The following is a 22,291-nucleotide window of genomic DNA, read 5'->3' on the forward strand; positions in this document are numbered from 1 at the left end:
CCTCACCGCGGCCAAGGGGCCTTGCCCCCGCTTCCTTCTTTCTTACCCTCTTCTCTTTCTCTTACTTCTTCCCTTTGGTGGAGAAGTAAGTTTCCATTCGGACCGAGCTCACCCGTATTGATGAACAATGTCTTTGCCGCAGCAAGGTCCCCTGGGGAGGCGTGTGGGTGGGCTGGGGGATGCTCTCCTGGCCGGGCCCACGGGGGTGCACTCCTCTCCCCAGGGGGTGTATGGGGGGAACCAACGTTGCCCACAGCTGGGGGCCTCCACTCAGGACCCCCAGGAGGCACGAGCAGGATGTGAAAACCGGGGCCTGATGGCAGTGGAAGGGTGGGCTGGAGGGGAATGTGAGTTCCCAGGCCTGGGCTGTTAGGGAGGCTAACTAACGCCCTCCTCCCTGTAAAAAGCAAACACATCTAAAACAAACAAAAAGATTTATTTGTAAATGAAAGCGGTTCTCATTCAAGGCAGGGCTGCGTGTGTGATTGTGCGCACGCACGTGTGGGCTTGGGCTCCCGTTACACGGGGGAGGATGCCTTGGCTGGAGAGGAGGGGGAGGGGAAGTGGGGCGTCTCAGAGAAGGGGGGCGCCGGGAGGCGCGGTGGGGGGAAGGGAGTTGGCTTCATGCTGGTACTAGTTTGATTTATCCCTAATGAGTTCTCAGCACATGGCTGCTCCGGGCTCACTCCGGGGGCCAGCGCGGCCTCCCGTGGGCCCCAGCCCGCCCCCGACTCCAGAACAGACGCCACTCACTCAGAAAAGAGCCAATTTCCACACTGCACAGTCTGCTTCACTCAAGGGGAAATCACATTTCCCTGGGAGAGCCGGAGGCAGCGCTTCCCTCCCCAGCCTGGCCGGCTGCCACCGGGTACAGATGCAGAGGAGCTCGGCCCTGACCTCCCTTCTCCCCCAAAACAAAGCCCCACTTCCCCCAGCCCTCGCCCCAAATCTCAGGGCAGCCTCTCAGCAGCTGGGGCTTAGCCTTTGCCGCTCAGCTCAGCGAGAGAAGGAGATAGGGGGACGTCCGGGGAGGATGCTGCCGGGGCGGGGACCGGCCTTCCTTGCTCCCTCCAGCTTTGTCCAGGAAGCCAGGCACCGGGTTTGGTTTGAGGGGCTTAGAGATGTGGCGATGGGGTTGCTGGTGGTGTGTGTGGGTGCATGCGCTGGAGCAGGGAGCAGTAGGGAATCGGGATCTGCCATCAGGAGATAAGGACCTCCAGCATCCGTGTCCCGAGAGCCCCCAAGAGCCAGAGGAAGAGAATAAAGTAATGAGAAGAGTAAGAAAGCAAGCGGAAGGGATGGAAGGAGGGAGAAATGCTTCCAGCCTGTCCTGAGCAGACACGGGGAAAGTCTAAGCCCTCCCCACCATTCACTGCAGACACAAAGGTCTCTCAAAGGAATAATTGCTTCGGACTCAGCAGAAGAGGGACTGCTGAGATTAAAAGAGGTGGGAAAAGGAAAGAGAAAGGTGCGAGGGAAAGAGAGGAGGCGGCCTTTGTGGGCCGGGATGCTTTCATCACAATCACAGCGGCAGCTGCAGGTAGCAGGCTGGGTCACTCCCTGTCTGCGGGTGTCTCACAAACTGAGGCAGAGGAACAATCGGACCCCTGCCTGCGGTGGAAATGCTTTATGACCCTAAAAGTTGGAGAAGGGGCGGCCTGGGGGGACATTAAGGGTCAAGGAGGCGGCCCCATAACTCTGTCCCTCCCTACAAAGTGATGGGAGCCTGAGGTCTCTGCAGAAGCCTGGCCACATCCAGCTACTCAAGGACTTAGATTGGGATGCAGAGTTGGCCTTAGATTAGGGGTCGGGCTGTGGTCCCAGCTCCTCTGAACGACCTTGAAAGATCCAGTCATCTCTTGCTCTCAGTTTCCCCAAGGGCAAACCGGGGCCGATGTGCAGAATCGGAGACACAGATGGATGGGAATGAGTTTTGTAAACAGACGGAGACTAAGCCTATGGGAGAAGGGTTATTCTATCTTCTGAGGATGGGGGAGTTCAGGGAGGGCCAGGGAGGGAGCCCCGATCCCTGCTGAAGCTCAGGGCACTGACTCGGGACCCCGAGGTCTCCAGCCCCCTTGTCCTGTGCCCATCCCCAAAGGAAGACGCTGGTGGGAAAAGTTGTGAGTATTTGGGGAGGGGGCCAGGAGGATGGTGAGGACAGCGGGAGGGGGGAAACCTTCGCAAGCCCCTCACCTTCTCTGGCCTCCTACTTCCCCATCTGTAGACTGTGGTCACACTCTCCTCTCACCTGAGGCTGTTGTGAGGGTTGAGTGTGCGTCTGGCACATGACGGGCAGAAGGTACGTGTTTTTTAGTAACAACCAATGCCAAGGATATTGGCGAAGAGACAGGAGGGGCTGGCCTTGGGGCAGGACTCCTAGCTGCCTCTGCCTCCCCCTGCCGCAGGCCATGGGGTAGGGGCCAGAAGGTCACAGCAGCTCCAGTCCACCTTAGAAAGGTGTGTTCTGCCCCACCTGGTGGGCCCAGGTAGGGTTCTAGCTGCTCTGTCTCCCAGCAGGAAACGCATCACCATGCAGGGGCTGCCTGGCCCACACAGACCGCTGAGCTCCAGGCGCCCCGGGCTCTCCTGGCCAATGCCAGGAGGGCAGGGGCCACTGGAGGAGGAAGGGTAGGGATGACAGACCGGGCAGTAGGGCCTGGAAAGCTGAGGAAGACTCTCCACACAGGCAGTGAGAGGGATGGTTCCAGGGTGCAATGGGGATGGGGCGTGGGGGGGGGCAGTGAGGCAGGGCCCTCGCTGCCCTGGGAACGCCTCGGGCCCAGGCTTCGTCCCCAGTTCTCCCACCGACACACGCACTGCTCCCATATGCCTTCAGAAAACCCAGGGCCTCGACCCTGCTACAGAGTAAACTACCTCTCTGCCACTTCCCACGCAGCTACCCACGGATACTCCGCACACTCCCCAGCAGGAAAGCCGCTTCCTGTTCATCTGTGCCTCCCAACACCTGTCCTCCCCGCCCTTCCCCTCATACTCTTTCTTCACCACGACCCCGTCATGTACCTCGCCAACTTGTCCCAGCACCACCCCTGATGTCAGGGCACCTGAGATCATCTCTCCCCCCGAGCACACAGACGGCTGTATTTTTCGAGCCCCGAAGGGGGACCCGTGGTTTGACTGTGGACGGAGTGTCTGGAGCGCTACTGGCCAGGACCTGCCGCACACTCGCCGACACCTGCTCTGAGCAGAGTGTCCCGGGGGGCTCAGCTCACCTCCGAGAAGGAAGGGGAGCGCTGAACCACGGTCAGCCCGCAAAAGCGCAGCCCAGGTCCCTTTGTCATTCAGGGCTTGGAGAGGCTGCCGGGGCACCAGGGTCCCCAGAAAGGGTTTGGCTGGGAATAGGAAGGCTCGCTCTGCAGGCTCTGGGGGGGCACCATCCACCTCAAGGTGATTCCTGGGTGGGGACTGTCTTAGGGCTCTCAGGAACCCAGATATAATGGGATGCAGTCCTGCCACCATTGCTCGTGGCTGGAGGAATATCCTGTTATTGAAAACTGAGCCTCATCTCAGATCCGCTCAGAAGTCATGGGGACTGGTCCTTGTGGGGGGCCCACTCTGTCTATGCCATCCGCAGCGAGCATTCCTCGCCTCTCCTTTGGGAGGACCAGGGAGGTCAGAAGCCTGTCTCTCAGCTGCTGCCCTCCCAGCCTGGGAGCCCCTGGTTGCGGTGCTAGTGGGGGATGAGGAAGCCCCTCCCCCACCTGACTCAACCTCAGCTGTTATCTGCGTAGCTGTCGGCATTAATCTGGGCATCCTGTCCCCGGCTCCAGCTGGGTCCCTCACGGAAAGGGTCCACGCAGACACCAGGCAGCCGCTGGTGGGCCAGGCACCCTCTTGGAGGCAGAGACCTGGCAGTCACCATTGTGACTTGTCCTCTAAAATTTCACAGAAGGGGGTTGTCCTGAGTCCTTAGAGTAGCTCCCTCACCCCTTCCTGGCCTCAGCTTCCTGATTGCACAGTCTTGCCAAATACTTAGGAACCAAACCCCAAAAAATTTAACTCTCGGTGGCAGTCTCAGAACCTCCCTTGGGTCTAGAAGCCCCCTGGCATCCCTGATGAGAGCCCTGTGCTGTTGGGTGAAAGTGCTGGACTTAAGGTAAGAGGACTTGATTGAATCTACTACTTCCTGCCTTGGGCAAGTTATTTCATTTTCTTCTGAGCCTCAGTTTCTCCATATGTAAAAGAGGGCAAATGGCGGCTTAATTTACGTGAGGCCCCATCCGGCAGAGCCCAGGAACTGTCTTCTCCCTTCCCTCCTCTCACACCTCAGGGATCCTAAGAGCTGTTTATGTGGGCTCCAGTGCAGAGCTGTTCCCGGATCTGCCTCCAACCTTCCCGGCGGATTCTCTGGCTTCCTGTTAATAACAACAGCAGCTACCTGTGAGGAGTCTGTGATTGGCCAGGCACTGGGCCACGTGCCTATTTTGTGCTCGCATTTACTCAGAGTTGGCACAGTCAAAGCTTGGGATACGTGATTTGCCCGGGGCTGAACATGTCTCTGGGGCAGAGGGTGAATGCTAAGTCAGGGGCTCTCTCCCTTGGGCATTCGTGGTCCTCTCAATGCCCGGCCCCCGAAGTGAGTTCGCTGGCCACTGGGCTCTGAGGTTCTCTGGAGAAAAAACCCAGTCCTGGGGTGCCTCCTTCCCCAGCCAACCCCAAAGCTGGAGACCAAGAGTAATGGTTTATTGAGTCTTGTGGCAGTGGTGGTTGTCTTTAAAAAAAAAAAGAAGCATCATGGGGAGAAGCCCGACGTGGCAGGGAGACAGTTCACTGAGAGGAAGAGGGCAGCTGGACTCTAGCAGACCCTCATTTACAGTATTTACAGTCGGGCCTGGGGAGCGGAGGGCAGGCACGGTGGGAGCCAGAGAGGAAACCGCCATGGCTGGCTTTGGGGGGTAGCTGTGGGCTTGGCAGGGCTGTTGGGAGGGGAGGCGGGTCCCCAGCCATGGTGCCTGGCTCCGCCCTGGGCAGGGCTGCACCCCACCCCCAGGAGCCCGGGGGCTTCGGAATGTCTGTCTCAAGCTGCAATAGGCTCAGCAAGGCTGAGGTCTGGCCGCCAAGGGGTGGTTCCGTGGTGGGGAGCATCTGGGACGGAGCTCCTACATTCACCGCAGCAGGTAAAAGGAAGGCGGATGACCACCTTGACCACTGGGCAGAGCTCCTGGTTGGCTGGACCCAGTGTTCAGCCTGTGGGCCAAGAGGGAGAGGAGTGGAAAGCGCCAAGCAAGCTGCCCAGAGAAGGTGGTGCGTCTCCGGGCGGCGGTGCGGGAGAGCCTTTGCACCCGCTGTGGCTCGTGGGCTGGACCGAAGCGCTTACAGCCCGCGGCTGCTGGAGTGTGTCGGTGATGGAGTCACAGAGGTGCCTCTGTGTGCCCCTGACCCCGTCGTGGGCCCCATGTGCCGTCCCTCTCAAGCCTCTGGCTGTCCCCTCTTCTCTCCCCACTTCTCCTCCAATTTTGTCTCTTTGGAACGGGACGGTTCTGTCCCCCTGGGACTCCTGCCCCTCATTAAGGAGTCCTGGAGGACAGCGTGGCCTTCTCCAACGTCGTCAGGTCTCTCATGGTTCATTAAATCAACCACACGGGGAGGGAGCCGTGATGCTGGATTTGTTGTTATTTTTCATGTAATAAATAAAGATTCCTTTGTGTGACTCTCTGGGGCCCATCCCAGGCCGAGTCCTTCTGTTGCTCAGTCGCTCCCACTGTCCCCATGGCAACTACAGATGGTCAAAGGCCGCGGCAGTGGTAGGTGGCGCGCTTGGCCTTGTTGTAGAACTGTAATAATACGGGGAACCTGGACACGTTCGAAAAAAGAACAACAACACTGCTGGTCAGAAGGGGAAACTGCACCACAGACTCTCCCTGCCTCTGCCAACCTTTAAGACAGCACAAGTTAATCATTGATCCCTCGGGCCTATCTGATCATCAAAGATTAACTCCTCTCTGGCCCTATTTCCTCCTTCTCTGGCCTCACCTTTGAGTTTCTGGCCAGAAGGAGAACAGTGGCTTCTTGCCCCTCCCGCCATGACTCCTTTGACCTTCAACACCCTTGTATCAGGGAGAGGGCAAGAGAGAGCAGTTACATTTGGAACCCTGAAGAACCAAGTTCACGCGGGGAGATCACTGGGGCTTTCCCCAGCCTTGCCCAAAACGTGCGAGGTCAGAGGATCTTCTTCTTGGGAAGCAGGGGGATTGGATCCTGACCGGTCGAGGGGGATGCACATTTGAGGGCCTGCACCGGGTAGCTCTGCACACCTGCAGGATGGGCAGCCCGGGAAAGTTCCGTGGGAAGGGCATGTCTCAATGCCGTCAGCCTTTCTGGCTACATTGAACAGAAGGGTGGCTTGAATTTATCTGGCAGACAGAACCCAGCTCAGCCAGCCTCCTAGTCATTTCTGGAACATCAGGAGGTAACAGGAGGAGAGGGGGCGTCTTGGGAATGGATGGTCCTGCCAGGCCTGCGACGGCGCCCTTGCGGTTGGCCGTACTGCACTGCGGCTTCTGTCCGGTTCAGGTTTGCTCTGAGACCCTTAAGGCCATCCCTCACGGAGACTCCAGTGGGATCCCTCACGTTCCCCATTAAGGGGCCTGGTTTCCTGAAAAGCTTCTCTACCCAGCCCAGGCCCGGGGGGAGACGGGGGCTGATGAGCAACTCCACAGCTCACTCTCTGTTCCTCCTGAAGGCTGTCCGTATCTCAAGCCAAACAACAGGAATGTGGTGGAACAGAGGACTTCTGTGTAAGGGCTCTGGTGCTGAATCGTGAGTATTTTTGAGTTGCTTAGATGGTTAATGCGGGCAACAGGACAGCACTGTTTGCAATCAGGGTGCTCCGCGGCAGAGGGGCAGCTGGTACTCCCGCAGGGCGCCCCTGCGACAGCGTCTGCAGCTGTGGGACTCTAAGTCCCTGAAGGAAGGCAGTTCCCCTCCAAGATTTTTCTGGAGTCCACTCACCACTGCCCTCCCAAAGCCTGAGCCCTGAATCTTACCCAAAACAAAAGATTTAATAGAAGATGGAGAAGAGAGACAGTGGTGCACGCAAGTCTCTCTTCCTTCTGCCTCTTCTCCCAGGCAACCCGGTACCCTGCCTTCCCTCTATCTGCTCGGATGACGGAAAACACCTGTCTTCCTGGGCCCTCCATCTAACTGGGGCCTCCCAGGTCTCAGGCAACTTTTGGCTCAGCCTTGCACCCCTCCTCCCCGCAGAGCAGAGGGCCTGGGAGGCCCCAGAGGCGACTTACTCAGCAAGCTGGAGTTGGGGAAGCGCCAGGCCTCGCTGTAGGAGGAGTAGGGGGTGTGGCCATAGGCGTTGCCAGAGTATTCGCTTCCTGTGGGAAGAGAATGTGAGAGACCCATGAGGTGGAGGCACCAATGGAAGGCTGGGGATGGGAGACGAGGGTCTGCAGGGCAGGCATCGAGCAAGCCCTCCTCCATCAGTCCTTCAGGGGCCCCTCAGTCTGCATCACGTGGGGCAGTGCCTTTTCCATCAGGGACTGGAGGTACTGCCCCATCAAGATCAGCCCTCCCAGGAACCCCAGGACGTCGATTTTAGTATTGTGCCCATTTTCCAGATGAGGAAACAGAGGCTTGGGGATCTGCAGAAGCTTACACACATGGAGGGTCTGGTGGAATTTGGAAGCTGTGCTGTGACCAGGGCCCAGGTTCTAACCACTTCTGCTGCTGCCTGGACCTTCTGTAGAAAGGTCTTTCCAGGAAGGGCCAATGGGAGTGAGAGGGGTTAGGGGTCATGGAAGGACTCAGTAAGGATAAGCTTTGTAGCCTCCCTAAGTATGGTTTGTGAGGGAGGGGCGTGTGTTTGGTGGTGGTGGGGTTGCTGAGGGTGAAGGGAAGGAGAGGGGAGGGCATCTGTGTCCTGGGACTGGCTCCATAGAGATGTTTGTCTCATTTCAGACCTGCCACTGCAAGCAAATTCAGTGTATGATTTACACGAAGCAAATCACATCACCTCTTTCTGTGACTGGATTCTTGGCTTCACCAAAGGAATTACTTACCAGAAAAATTACTTAAGAATTCCTTTAAATAACAGAGCAGACCACCGCAATTACTGCTGGGGCTTGGGACGGAGCGTAAAGTTGGCAAAACACTTTCCCACACGGTAAGCCCCTTTATGCTCATAAGCTTCCGACAAAGTGCTCATCAGTAGCGCCAATTTATAGAAGAGGCAATCGGAGTACAGCACGAGTGAGTAGGGGGCCTCAAATCACGCAGTTGGGAAATGGCAGAGCAGAAGTTGACCTGAGGGCTCTTAACTTGAAATCCCAGATCATCCATTTATGTACTTAGGAGACAATTTCATCCACAAAGCCAGGTTCCCGCCAACCCTGAGCTCCGGTGAATCCACACTGCCTTCCAGAATCTGATCTGCTGTTGTGAGCCTCGTGCTTTCTGTGGTTCCCTTCTGATCTCCTTCCCAGAGTCTAGAAGAGAGGCTCGAAGCTGCCTGGCTCTGGAGCTGGCCTGCCTGGAGCCAAATCTCCATGCTCCACTTCCTAGCTGTGCAACCTTGGACAAGTCACTGAACCCCTCTGAGCCTTGGTTTCCTCATCTGTAAAATGGGGCAGATTATTGTCCCTATCTCATGGGGTTTTGCTGAGGATTCAATCTGATAACACATGTCAAATGCTTATGAGCACCATGCTTGGAATATAAGAAGCAGTGAAGAAATGCTAGCTTTTCTGATTTTCCCATTAGGTAGGCGCTGAAATAAAGCTCAGTAGAGCCTCACACCAGTCATCCAACCAGTGTTAAAGCCTGAGCAACAGGAAGTTCCTTAGGGGCGGGGACTAAGTCTAACACAGGTCAGGAGCCCAAGAAATACATGTATAAGAAGGGAGGGAGAAGAAAAGCAAAGGGATAAAAATAGAAAGACAGAAACTAAGAAATGATCTCATCCAGGGATTTCCCTGGCGGTCCAGCGGTTAAGTCTTCGCCTTCCAATGCAGGGAGTATGGGTTCGATCCCTGGTCGGGGAGCTAGCATCCCACATGCCTCGTGGCAAAAAACCCAAAACATAAAACAGAAGCAATAGTGTAACAAATTCAATAAAGACTTTAAAAATGGTCACATCAAAGAGAATTGTTTTAAATTAAATATAGTAAAAAGGAAAAGAAATGATCTCATCCAACCATTCATTTCACAAGTGAAGAAGCTTCTGCGCAGAGAGGGACATTTGCCCGAGGCCACATGCTCCCTTAGGGCCTGCTAGGACCCTAGCCCCCAGCACTTCTTCTTGCGTTCACAAGGCAGCCTGTCCTGCTTACTGCTGGGTTCAGCGCACCCTGGAAGAAGCCGATTCTACGTTGGTTGCCCAGCAACGCCCTCAGGCTTTGACTCCACCTCACCCAATGCCAACCTCAGTGGCTCCGAAGGACAGGAAGAGAGGTGGAAAGTCCAATGTGTTTGCCCTCTCCCTGTGTTACTTCTTCGTGCATTCACTCACTCACTCGCTCACTTATTCACTTATCCAACACACACTTACAGAGTACCTATCTGCTTCGGTCACTTAGAAGTTGGAGTAGGGTACGAGACTCAGGAGGTGGTACACCCCCTGGCTGCAGCATCCTCCCACCATCAGATCTGTCAAGGCCCCTGCAGCCAAAGCAGATGAAATGTCCCTGCACCCATGAAAGGTCAACCCATCCTGTTTGCTCTGCATCCTGCCTCACTCCCCTTTCTGAGGATTTGGTCCCTACAGTTTATCCCTTCTCTTTACTCTTCATCAACGTCTCCCTTTCCAATTCATCACTGCCTTAGCCAGCATACATGCTCCGCCATCTTCTCTTTTAAAAATCCTCTTCTTACCCCACATTCCTCTCCAGCTACCAGCCCTTCTCTGCTCCATGGTCTCTGCCCTCACCTCCTCATTCCCCTCCAATCAGGCCAACGCTGATCTCTTCAAATCTCTGCAACCTCTACCCCGATCACTCCAGTGGTCATTTCCGTGTCCATCACCCCCCTCAACCTCTTAGTCGATTTTGATTCAGTTCATCACTCCCTCCATGCCTTTGGGTTTCATGATGCCAGTCCTCCTGGTTGGCCGCCCAATCCAAGGGCCTTTCTGACTCCCTGGCCTTGCTCATTCCTTCTCTGCTATGTCTCTGAATGCTGAAGAATCCCAGGGCTGGGTTTGTGAGCCTGCTGTGATTTTCCATTCACATTCTCTTTCTAGTGATCTTGTGTAATCCCTTGGCATTAAATAACAGCTTTGTACAATGGCTGAAATTTATGCCCTAGTCAGGATTCTTTCCTGACTTCAGACACACATCATATGCCTACTGATGTATTAAACTGGTTATCTAGGTGGTGTCTCAATCCTAATATGACCCAATAGAACTCTTGACTTCCACATGCCAAATACTCTACCTCTTCCTCGTCTAACCTCCCACATGTCACCACCATCCATGCTGTTTCCCAAGCCCCAAACCAGGGACTCATCCTTGTTTCCCCTGTCATTGAACCCCTACAGCCAGTTCCCTAGTAAGTGCTGTTGGCTCTACCATCCTCAGTGTCTCTGTTCTCCTCCTCCCCTGCTACCTCCATGGCCCCCACCACTGTTATGTCCTGTATGAACTACTGCAATTGTCCTTCAATTGGTCAGTTGGTCTCTGTGCTTCCGCTTTTGACTGTCTGCAATTTGTTTTCCCAGTGGCCTGAGTAGTTTACAAATTCGACCCATCCACATACAACGTCTCCTCATTCCGCAGTGCTTTCGCCACTCACTCACTGTTCTTGGATATCTCGCCCTCTTTCTCTGTGTGGTCATGCTAACCCAGTTCCCGCCTTGGGGCCTTTGCACTCGCTGTTCTTTTGGGCTGGGCTCGGTCTGCCCCGGTTTATCACTTGGCTGACCGCTTTGAACACCTTCTCAGAGAGGCCTCTCTGGATCACCCAATCGAAAGTAATCTTCTCTCCCTGTGGCTCTGTATTACATCATCCCATTTTATTGTCTTCCAAGTGCTTATCACTATCTGAAATTATCTTGTTTATTCATTCACTGACTTTCTTACTACACTTTTTTTCTCCGCTATTAGGCTGTAAGCTCCTGTCTTGTTCACTGCTATATCCCCAGCATCCCATACCATAGATCCTCAACCACCATCTGTTAAGTGAAAAGTGGTGAATGGATGGTAGGATGCAAGGATGGTTGAGAGGGCGGATAATGGATAGATGAAAGAATGGATACGTGAAAAGATGTATGGAAGGATGGATAGAAGGACGGATGGATGAATGGAAAGGTGGATGGATAGATGGATGGATGATGGAAGGATAGAAGAAGGGATGGATGGATAGAAGCATGGGTAGATGGATGGGTGGATGGATGGATGGGTGAAAGGAAGGATGAATAGAAGGATGAATGATAGAAGGATGGAAGAATAGATGACAAGATACACGGATGTATGTAAAACTGTGTGTAAAGATGGATGGATGGAAAGATGGAGAGATGGATGGATGGATCCATCTATCGGAGCTCTCGGTACAGCTCCAGAACTGGTTAGAGGGTCATTAACTGTATCAATGAGACAGGAACAACAGCAACAACAATTAGAAGGCACAAGAGAAGATGAATGGATAAGAGAAATCTGTGCCCTGGGCTGGTTCCTACGTCGCTCTCCTATAACACATGTCATTATTTCCGGTATGGTGGGAAGCAGCGTGGTGTAGTACGCTAGGTTTGAAAGAATGCTAGATTTGAAATCAAAAAAACTGTGTTTGAACAACCCAGCCACTTAGCATGGTTACGAGCCCGAGCACACTACTTCGCTTTTCTACGCTTGTTTCCTTATTTACATAAAACTAAGATCATACCAGCTTCCCAGTCTTATGGTGAGGATTAAATGAGAAATAAATGTATACCTATGAATGGCCAGGCACACAGAAAGTGCCTGACAAATGATCTCTTCCTTCCTTCCACAATTGATTGAAGAATGTCATTGGTATGCCTTGCTTTGAGCACTCTGTCTGTACCTAGCACACAGTAGGTGCTCAATGAAGGTTTGATTTTAATGGAAGGAATCTCGCTTCAGTCAACTTGGAGATTGTAACCACTGGTAAGAGATGGACACGAATACTTTTTCTATAAAAAAATTCCTTAAGAATTCATTTGCACCATGGAGTTACTGGGAACCAGGGATGCATTTAAATAACATTGTACTTTCTGAAAACTGATTTGCATGTAACTTACTGGGAGCCATCCACCTTGCCAAGCAAGCCCCCTCTTGGAATTCACTTTGCAGTCCGTGCTGTACTTGTGTTATTTATTTTTTTTCCACAACACCCACTCAGGGTGAGGTCTTTATGGAAACAACCTGGGGGCCTTTGATGAGAGGCCCAAGCCTTCCAGCTACCTCACAGGTCAGACTCTGGGCCCCAGGAACCACCCCTTGCCCTGGGCCTGCCCCCGGGAATGATCCATAATTAAGAGAAAAGCCCTGTGCTTTACATCTCCTCCTCCCCTTCTAAGCAGGCGGCAGGGAAAGGTGGAGAGGTTGGAAGGGGAATGGGGGGAGCCAACTGGAGCCTGGGATTTTGATTGAGAGCCCCATTATCCACACTCTTAAAAAAATAACCAAATCTTTTCCTTTTTTATCTGGACCAATCTCATTTCACGCTCCAGAAGAGGAAGGGAGGGAGGGAGGGAGTCTGGGGCCAGGAGGGAGAGAGGAGTCAGTATTCTGTATTTTCAACGCTGCATTAAGCACATCGCCACGGCAACCAAGCAGCGACAAGTGCCCGCTCAGCGGGTTCCCAGGGAGCGCAGAGTCTCCTTCCCTCCCGCCCTCCTCCTCCCCTCCCTCTGCCCGGGAGAGCCCAGCCCACCTGCCTCGAACAGGGCACCCGAGTGGGTGGCTGGTGAAGAATAACCCCTGCCAGTGGGGGAGGGAAGCAGGCCTGGGTGAATGCCTTGAGTCTCTGGAGTCAAAGCCAGAGAGGCTGCTCCAGGGCTGGCAGGAAGGTCACAGATGCCCTGATTGATTCAGAGCTCCCTTCCAGAAGCTCCAGGTCCTCAGGCCTCTCTGGGCGGTGCGCATGGCTCTATTCGACCCTATCCAACCTGGGGTCCTTCCTGTATGTTTCCTAAAAGAGTGAGACTCGCCCGAAGAAACTCTCATTGTCTTTACTCGCCCAAACCTTGATACCCTGGGTCACTGCTGGGTGATGACCACACTGGTGGATAAAGAGACCCCAGTGACTGGCAGGGAGGATCCCAGGACAGTCCAAGTGATGATGGAGAAGTACTCCCAGCTCGTCTCACACTTTATAGTACCTTTGGAGCTCTCCGGCCACGGGTCCTGCCCGTGCAGGGTTGAGCGAGTGTGAGGTGTGAAGAAGGTTGTATTTCAACCGTCTTCATCGCCATCATCACCAACACCACGTAAACTCAGATTTTACAGGAAGGGTAAATGGGATTCACCAGAGTGGAATAACTGGGAGACCACGGGCTGCTTGTAGGCTAGGATTAGGTTTAGCTCACAGTGTTCCGATGGCCCCCAGCGGCTTCCCCATCAAGGCTCACTGAATCACTGGAAGAAATGGCAGAGCTCCGATCTGAACACCAGGCTGTCCCAGCCCCTCCCTTTTCATCATGGTGGGTAACACAGGAGCATCTGGGAAGAAGGGGGCTGAGCTGGAGAGAGTTATGGAGCCAGGACTGCACTGAAGTCTCTTCTCCAGGCATTTATAAGAAGATACACCTCTCGGTCCACGCTTCCTTGCCCTTCGGGAAGCCTATGCGAAGGGCACAGCTCACCTCTCGTCCTCTCTTGCTCGGCCTGGGGCCACCACTTCCTCTTTGCAATGCATCCCCTCCTGCCCAGCCCCTCCCCTTACCTGCCACCATGCCTGCGATGGCAGAAGAGGCATAGCTGCCCTGTACACTGGTGGGGATGTGGGGTGGGTATCCAGGCAGCGTGGGCCCCACCATCTCTCGCCCTGCAAAAATACAGCAAAGTGTCATCAGGTGGGCCACTGTGGGCTCCTGTACTTACTGTCTTGCTCCCCTGGGGCTCAGCAAGCCTTCCCTCTGCCATTCCCGCTCTCTCCCGAGTCCTTCTCCAGACCCACTTCCTCCCCCGCCCTCCTCCTCTGAGCCCAGGCTCCTCTCTCCTTGGCTGGCCTTGACCAGGCCACAGGCTCCACCATGCAGGGTGTCCTGGTTACTGCGGTCCTCTATTGTTCCCTGTTCTCCAATGATTTTATTGACACAAATCTTATTCATCCATAAAAATGTCATGGTATCGGAGGGGGCTGAGGGCTATGTCTTCTGGGTCTTTGTGGTCCCCCATGGCATCCACATAGCAGCCGGCACAGCCTGACCTAAATAAATATGTTAGAGGCCACTGGACTCAAAGCTCACATCTCCAGCTCCAAGGAGAGCCGGGAACAAGGCCCTGTGAAGGGACGGCAAAGGTGTGTCCTGTGGGCCCATCACTCTCCTTTTTCAAACGTGTGGCAGATATCGCTAATCAATCATTGCACTCTTTGCTGAGCCAGAGGGAGGTTCCTGCCCCTGGACCTGGCCTTTCGGGTGGATACAGCCTATCAGAACTGCAAGAGACGTGAAACATATTGCCTTTTCCTGACCTGGAAAGGAGATGTGGGCTGACAGTGTTTATACATGCCCATGAACCACTGACATCTGTCCATGCCATTCCTGAAAAGAACCATCTTTCTCTTTGTTTATCTGTAATTTGTGGGTAATTCTCTGGCCTTGGTGACACAGAGGCTGCTCTGTGAAGCCCTGATCTCCCTGGCTTTGCCTCTCCTCGACATCAGGTAGTCAAACCGTCCCATTCTGGAGACCCCACCTGACCTGCTGAGTTTCTCTCCATCTACACCACGTGCCAACAACCACAGTGCTTCACCCGTGTCCCTTCTTCCATTGCCCCATGTCCTGCAGGCCCATGAGATTCTGCCCCATCCAAGGACTCTTGGCCAGGTGACAAGGCATCCTGTTCTGCCCAGGTCATGAACACCGTCCCAGCATATTTAGGAATAAGTCCATTCCACTCTCAAAATGCCCCCGTTTGAATGATGAAATTATTGGGTCGTCCTAGCTCTCAGTGACGTTTACAAGGTTTCTAAACCTCAGACCTATTGACACTTGGGAAGAGATAATTCTCTGTGAGGGACTGTCTTGCACATTGTAGGATGTTGGGTCTACCCACTAGATGCCAGTAGCAGTTCCCACTCAGTGTGACAACCCAAAATGTCTCCAGATATTGTCATATGTCCCCGGGGGGCAAAATCACCTCGGAATGAGAACCTGTGTGTTAGATTATCACCATTACCAGAATGCTTTCACCTTTTCCATACTGGGGGCTACCTTCTCTCCTAGGACTTACATAGGCTCGCTGTGAGCCTCTGTCAACCAACTTACCAAGTCCACCCCTTCCATGGCACTGTTTGTCCAACTTTCCTCCCATCCATCCCCCAGGGGTCCTTCATATGTCGGGCCCTTCAGGGGGTGCCTAGTAACAATGGGAGGGAAGGTACCTCGCATGGAACCCTGTAAGTTGTCAATACAGCAGTAACTCCCTCCTTACCTCTATTTCTAGAGGTTCCCTGAAGACAGTTCATTCATTGGACAAATACTGATTGAGTAACTCTGATACCCTAGGCACTTTTCACGGCACTTGGGGATACAGCAGTAAGCAAGAATGCTAAATTAGCAAGGCTAGGCGCTAAGTCATGATGGGGATAGACTGGGATGGGCATTGGAGCCAAGTCCAAGTCTGGGGGGGTCAACAAACAAGACCAGGCCTACTGGACTTCTGCCCTTCCTCTGAAGGGAAGGGTCTAGGAACCAGAGGACTTTGGTCCTCATTCTGCTTCTACAACTAATTTTCCAAGTGCCCTAGACCAGCCACCGACGTACCCTAAGCCTCAGTTTCTTCACATGCAAAATGGGATAAAAAATAAGAGTAGCCTTACACACCTTATTACTATTACCAGAATGTTATCAACATAATTCAGAGCTAAGGTGTCATGCCACAGGTGAACACTGATTCGTGCAATGGACACATTCTATAAATTGTTACATGTCAAGGGAAACCTTACAGAATAAATCCTATTGGAAAGGAGCCATTGATTCATTATTTAAAACTCTGTGAATGTTTTGGTAAAAATGAACAACACCCCCTAATTTCCTAATTTGTTTGAGTATAATGTCCAGCAGTGGTCGGTGCTGGACAAAACAGAAAGGAACCCACTGGAATTCGACAGATGGGTTCAGTTCACTTGACACAGGCCTGAACAAATGAGGGCTTGGCCAAACAGGTGAGGAAAGGGAAATTTCAGTATATTTAGAAGGAGAGGGAGAAGTAGGCAGAAGAGACACTAAGGGAAAATCTGATCTTTCTTCGAAGAAGACTGCAATACGATCAGCTCTCAGAGTCAGCCCCTTGGACCCTTGGATGAAGCCCCTGGTCAGGTACCAGAGCCCATGAGAGGCGAGTAGTGACATGAAGCCTGTGCGGGCAGGATGAGGACACATGGTGTACGTGACATGAGTAGGAGAGTGATGGAATAGGGTGGTGGCTGATTCGGGCCTGATGCCTTTTCCCTTTCCTCTTCCCTCCCTACTTCCGAGAGACAGAGAGACAGACAGACAGACAGACATCTAGGTCCAGATTGTGGCTGAGGAACAAAGTACTTAATTTTCCTGACCCGCATCTTCCCGTCTGTCTCATGAGGAGCTAGGCTAGATGACGGATTATAAATTGGGCTCACCTTAATTAATATTTGACTGATTGGTAGGGGGCTTCCTGGTGCATTGTGTTGAGAAGGATTCTGAGGCTGCATCTGTGTCTGCCGTGACTGGGGTTGGTGGTATATCTTGGCTCTCAGGCCACCTATTGGCTAGGGCTGGCCTAGGTGCTCTGCAGAGCTCTTTCCGGCCCTGGAGCCCTGTGGTCCCACATTCCCCTTCATTCTCCTCTTATCCTGTCCCTTTCCATCACCTGGTCCTGCTGCTTCTTGAGCTCTGCAGCTCAGTGGGCAGAGCACCAGGGTGCAAGCTCCCCTTAGCCACAATTTAATTTAGTCACAGCTGCCCCCATGAGTCCCGTCCCACGAGAACTAGCTCCCAAACTGCTCTTTGGGAAACGGAATTCACCAGCCTCACTCCCCTGTATTCTGAGATTTTTAATCTTCGTCTCCCCTTAGTCACCTAACTTTCTCCCAGTGGGACGGAGGTTTCTGAATCAGATGTTGGAGCAAACTCCTGAAGGCTTCCTCCCCTGAAGCTTGGCCCCCTTGAAAAGCCTGCTGAGACAGTCTTCAGGACGGCCTTCACCCGGACTCCGTACCATCAACTTTCCCACCAGTCTCGCAAGACTCCGCTTCAATTCCTTAAACATGTTGTTTTCTCCCAAAGCCAAGAACTTTGCAACCTTCTTAGAAATGAAACCACAGAAGCCATAGGGTGGAGGCATCCTTCCACGGCCTATTTTATGGACTTAATTGATTTTTTAAGGCTCTTCACCACAAGTTTATCTTTGGTTTGTAATTCCATCTCCTCTGTACTCAAATATACTTCCAATACAGTCCTATGTTTAAGAAGCTGACACAGACACAGGTCGACGTTGACTGGCTGGGAAATGGGGTTTTAGAAGAGAACACTAGCACCTCAGAAATACTGGTAAACGTTCTAAATATCGGTAGAGGCCAGGATCAGAGCCAGGACTCGCAGGAATTCTGAGGGTAGAGGTGATTTCAGACCATTTCATCCGCTCCCTTTGATGTCTGCCCTCTCTGTGACCTCTTTTCAACTCCTTATCTTGCCCTGATAGCAAGGAGAATTTATGGCAATCCAGAACTCTCTTTGGCAGGATTAAATATAATTTTGCACAGAAGGATGGAGGCGGGTAACGGGCTCTTTGATGATAAAACCGAAGTCAGGGCTTTCTCGTCAGCTGAGCGGGACTCAGCCCCGGTACAGCCAGGACAAGGACAGCCTCAATACTGCTCTCGGCCAGTGTGCTGGGACCCCATACTGGGGCCTCTGACGGGAACTGCGAGTAGAGTTAGGAGAAATCTTCCTGTTCTCCAAACCCTGAGGTTTCTTCTTTCTGGGCTGATTAGGGAGAAGTTGAGACCCAGAAAATACCACCCCAGACATCGCACTAGCAGAGCCGCTGGGCTGGGAGGGGACTTGACCCCGGGGATGCAGGCAAAGACTTGGCGGGAGGTGGGAGGCAGGGTTCATAGGAAGCTACTCAGAGGAGGAGAGAGCTGGGAGGATTCATATAGGTGACATTTCATTATGGAATGAAAATGTACCTGGTCCTCCTTCGTCTCCTCTGTCTGCAGCATCATTACCTCGGATTAATTTGGGCTTGACTTCCTTCCGTTTTTTTCAAGCTCATTTCTTCCTCCTTTGAATAGGTTTCCAGCCCCCAGACTCTTGAGATCATTCCCCTCCTTTTTTTTTTTTTTTTTTTTTTTTTTTTTTGGACTGCACTTCATGGCTTGCGGGATCTTAGTTCCCCAACCAGGGATTGAACCCGGGCCCACAGCAGTGAAAGAGCTAAGTCTTAACCACTGGACTTCCAGGGAACTCCCAGATCATTCCCCTCCCAAGCTGCTTTCTCTCTGCCGTCTGCCCCCAGTCCGCTCACTGTGGCTCGGCCACGTGGGAAGTATTTAGGTCCAATCTTGAGCAGAGGCGGCAGGGGGGACGCTTTTTCAGGAGCTCCAGGCCCACACGTGGGCTCAGCATGGATACTGCCATCCTAGGCCTTGTGCCTGACCCACGGGGCGGGCCTAGCTCTGTAAACTGTGGCCTTAACTTGCCTCCTGCTCTCGGCAACCTCCTGGACCCAGCCCCTCCAAGCCTGGCCACTGCTTGCTCTTCTCAGAGCCCCTGCCTGTGATTGCATGGTGGCTGGGGGTGCTTGAAGCCCTAAAAGGGTGGCAGGGAGGGGAGAAAGCGTGGGAGCTTTGGGGCAGGGACTTTGCATTGAGCTGTTGCAACCACACTTCACACCACCACCCGGGTCTGTGCTCTGATATATCTGCTTCCCACTGCCCTCTGTCCTTCCCGCTCCTCTCTGGCTGGTCCTGCCAAGCCTCTCCACAGCTCCCACAGTAAGTGAAGAACTGCTCCCCGTGACCACATTCTTCACCCACACCCTCATCCCTTACCTGCCTCATCCCAGCCCTCCTGGCCCCGGCCCACCATGCACACAAGGCAGGCAGTCTTGCCCGGTGACTGGTCCGGTCCACCCCACAGTGGATGTGAGTCTCTTCTATTCCCCCCTCCCTCCCTCCCCATCCCATTTTCTCTGGCTGACATCACTTCACTCAGCTCACAGAGTTTGCTTCTTTAATCACTTTGGTCAAAACAAATGACCCATCTCCACTGACTTCACCCTCTTTTGAAATTCTGCACTGAGTCAACACTTTCCTCCTTGCTTCAGACCCTTAAACATTGCCTCTCTGCCCACACACTGGGCTTCCTTTATGAATCCTTTGCCTCTGTGCCCACCTCTTCCAAGAGGACCTCCCTCATTAGACGCAGGATGCACAGAGGGAAAAAAAAAAATCCTAGGTGCCAGACAGACATAAAACATACAGACAGTTACAAGAAAGCGTCAATGAACTTGAATAAGAGGACCGTGCGGTCCCTCTGGGCGGGCAGAGGTCTGGTTCTTTTGCCGCAGTGATTTTCAAGACCAATGGCTTTCCGCGGGCAGAGCCCCTACTTCAGACAGAGCAGCTCTTCGTTTGTCTGGTTTGGATACCTGGTTTCTGTCAAAGGTTTCATTTCAAGAGAGTGCTGCGAGGTCCAGCAAGTTTGAAAACCACTGGCCCAGAAGGGGCTGGCCCACTCCTGGCATCCTCCATGGGTCCTGGTTCAATGCCTTGGACCCACATCTGAAACTGTCTCGTCTCTGTGGCAGCCCTTCAGGTATCCGAAGACTGTTATGGGTCTCTGCCCCCATCCCTACCCCTCACTCCACCTCAGGCCTTCTCCCTGCCCAAGCCAAACACCTCTGACTTTTTCAGCCATGCTCAGACCCTGGCTAGACGGGCTGATGTCCTTCTGCCAGGGAGACCCAGCTCTGCTGGGGTCTGACCCACACGCTGCATGCAGGCGGAGCCCTCACCATGGTCCTGATCAGGGGCCTCGGCCAGGCCCTTCTCTCTGGGCCTGTCGCCCGTCAGTGTAAGGAGAGATTTGCTCTAAATGCCCCTAAGATGCTTCCAGCTTTAAATGTTTTGAGTTGGATGAGGTTCCTGATGCGAGGTCCCTGCTCCCCACTTCTCCTGGGTTGGTGAGTCACTCCGCTTGAGTGTCCTCCAAGGGTGACACTCTTAAGCAGGGCACAAGGAGAGTTCCACTATGGAGACCCAACGGGGGCTTACCCTCTGTCTTTAGAAATTTGATCCAGAATTTGGCTCCCAAAGCCAATGCCTTTCTCCCTCCAAAGTTTTCTTTCTTCCTTCTTTTGTATTTTTTACCCAGACCAAGTGTTCAGGGCTTTACGGAGCCTGGCTCCTGGCCTTAGGGTCCCTGCTCTTCCATGGGGCCTTGGGTGGAGGTTCTGGAAATCTGCCGGGCGCCCCCAGAGTGCCTGCCACCCCGACGGCCTGACTCTGCAGGCTCGGAGGGGGCAAATCTTGGCACCTCCAAAAGTTGCCGGAGGAATCAGGAAGTGGGGCGATGGTGGAGAGGACTGGGGACCAGAGAGGGGGCTGGACCCACAGCAGGGGACCGGCGTCCGGCCCTGAGGACCCCCCTCCCTCCCCCCACGATGGCTGCACAGCCCGGGACCTCCCTGTCGTACCTGAGAGGAGGGCCTGGCCCGTGAACTGCCCGTACACGGAGGCAGCATGGGGAAAGGCATTGAAGGGCGGGACCGAGGCACCTGCTGGGACCCCGGAGCCGACTTGCTGCAGATCCAAAAAGGCGGAGCTAGATAAAGAGGAAGGGGTGGAGCTAGAACTGGACACCTCGGGGGTTTCCTGCTTTATGGCGAAGGGTGAATGAGGATCTGCCGGAGGGAGGGAGACAACAAGGAGAGAGGGGTGTGAGATGATGGGGTGGGAACATGCGCAAACCAAGCCATGAGGTGCGGGATGGGTGCGGCGGCGCGGGGCCGGTGGGCGGGCTCCTCCCTGAGGCTGGGCGTGGAGGGGGGAGGTGGGCGGGGCTACGCGGTGCCCCTCAGGCCGCGGGAGGAGGGGAGGGGCGGCTCTACCTCCCTGCTGTGCCTCTGTGAATGTAGACGCGGCTGCGTGTGCCCCGCGCTGGGGGCAGGCGGAGGACCGGGGCCGAGGATAGAAGGCGAGACCCTCTGGACCCACCTGGAGGCCCAGCCAGCATAGCCCCCCTCTCCTCTCCAGGCCCGGGGCCGTAACACCTTCCTTCTCTCCAGCCGCCAGCTCTGCCCTCCAGCCCATCCTGGCAGCTGGGCCACGTGGCCCAGGAGATTCCGGGCATCGTACCTGCCACCACGGGGTAGGTCTGATGAGTCGAGAGGTTGCGCCCCAAGGGTGTATTGGAAGGGGTCAGGGTGGCCTTCCCGTCGTCCAGGGCGCTGTTGAGCAACGGCAGCGGGTAGAGGCCCTGGCGAGCAAAAAGCAGTCAGTGCACGGAGGCCGTGGGTCGCAGGCCCACCTAGAAACCCCGCAGCCCAGTCTCCCCGGGAAACACTCCCTTCCCCTGTCCCCTCTTCCCGCTCAATCTCGACTCCACCTAGCCGGCTTAATTGGCCCTTATTCTCTGAGTCACAGCCCTTCTGTTTTTCTCCCAGTCCCAGGCTCAGGACCTTCCCTTCTGCAGCCCCGGAATTCAATGCCGGCTGGCGGTGCACAGGCCAGGCACAGAACAGAGCAGCTCCTTCCAAGGACCACGCCCTGCCTGGACGCTGGGCTCCTTCCTGGTCTCCTCACCCTGTCTGGGCCCGCAGAGAACAGGATGCAGGGCTGGGGGAGTTGGCACATGAGACCGTTCAGGTTGCTTCGCTCCATTCATTGTTATTCTTCTCCAGATCAAAAATGCAGGCACAGAGAGGTGAAGAAACTTGCCACACTCTCACAGGGGGCAGAGCCAGGATTTAAACCCCAGGGGTCTGGCTCCAGGGCCCATGCTCTCAACCGCTGCTCTGCAGTGGATAACATCATGACCACTTCTTACACTTGCAAAGAGTGGACAATAGATTTTGCCTGTGTTGCCCCCAGCAGCCCTGTGACATGGGTGAGCAATATTCTGTCTGTTTTATATGCCGAGAGCCTGAAGCCCAGAGAG

At 54.1% G+C, this 22,291-nt stretch overlaps 1 protein-coding gene across 1 annotated transcript in view; it reads right to left on the reverse strand.

Annotated features, from left to right (window-relative positions):
• Positions 1-417: 417 nt before the first annotated feature.
• PAX8 (paired box 8) overlaps positions 418-22,291 on the reverse strand; it is a 31,530-nt gene continuing 9,656 nt past the window's right edge. The window contains exons 7-11 of the mRNA XM_060170015.1: positions 21,490-21,610; positions 20,829-21,035; positions 13,867-13,968; positions 7,260-7,346; positions 418-5,814 (exon numbers count right to left, since the gene is read on the reverse strand). Coding sequence (XP_060025998.1) covers positions 5,738-5,814; positions 7,260-7,346; positions 13,867-13,968; positions 20,829-21,035; positions 21,490-21,610 — 594 coding nt within the window. The 3' untranslated portion in view covers positions 418-5,737. The remainder of the gene's footprint in view (positions 5,815-7,259; positions 7,347-13,866; positions 13,969-20,828; positions 21,036-21,489; positions 21,611-22,291) is intronic.

The sequence above is a fragment of the Lagenorhynchus albirostris genome, chromosome 13 (genome assembly GCF_949774975.1).
Source record: "Lagenorhynchus albirostris chromosome 13, mLagAlb1.1, whole genome shotgun sequence".
NCBI classification, from domain to species: domain Eukaryota; kingdom Metazoa; phylum Chordata; class Mammalia; order Artiodactyla; family Delphinidae; genus Lagenorhynchus; species Lagenorhynchus albirostris.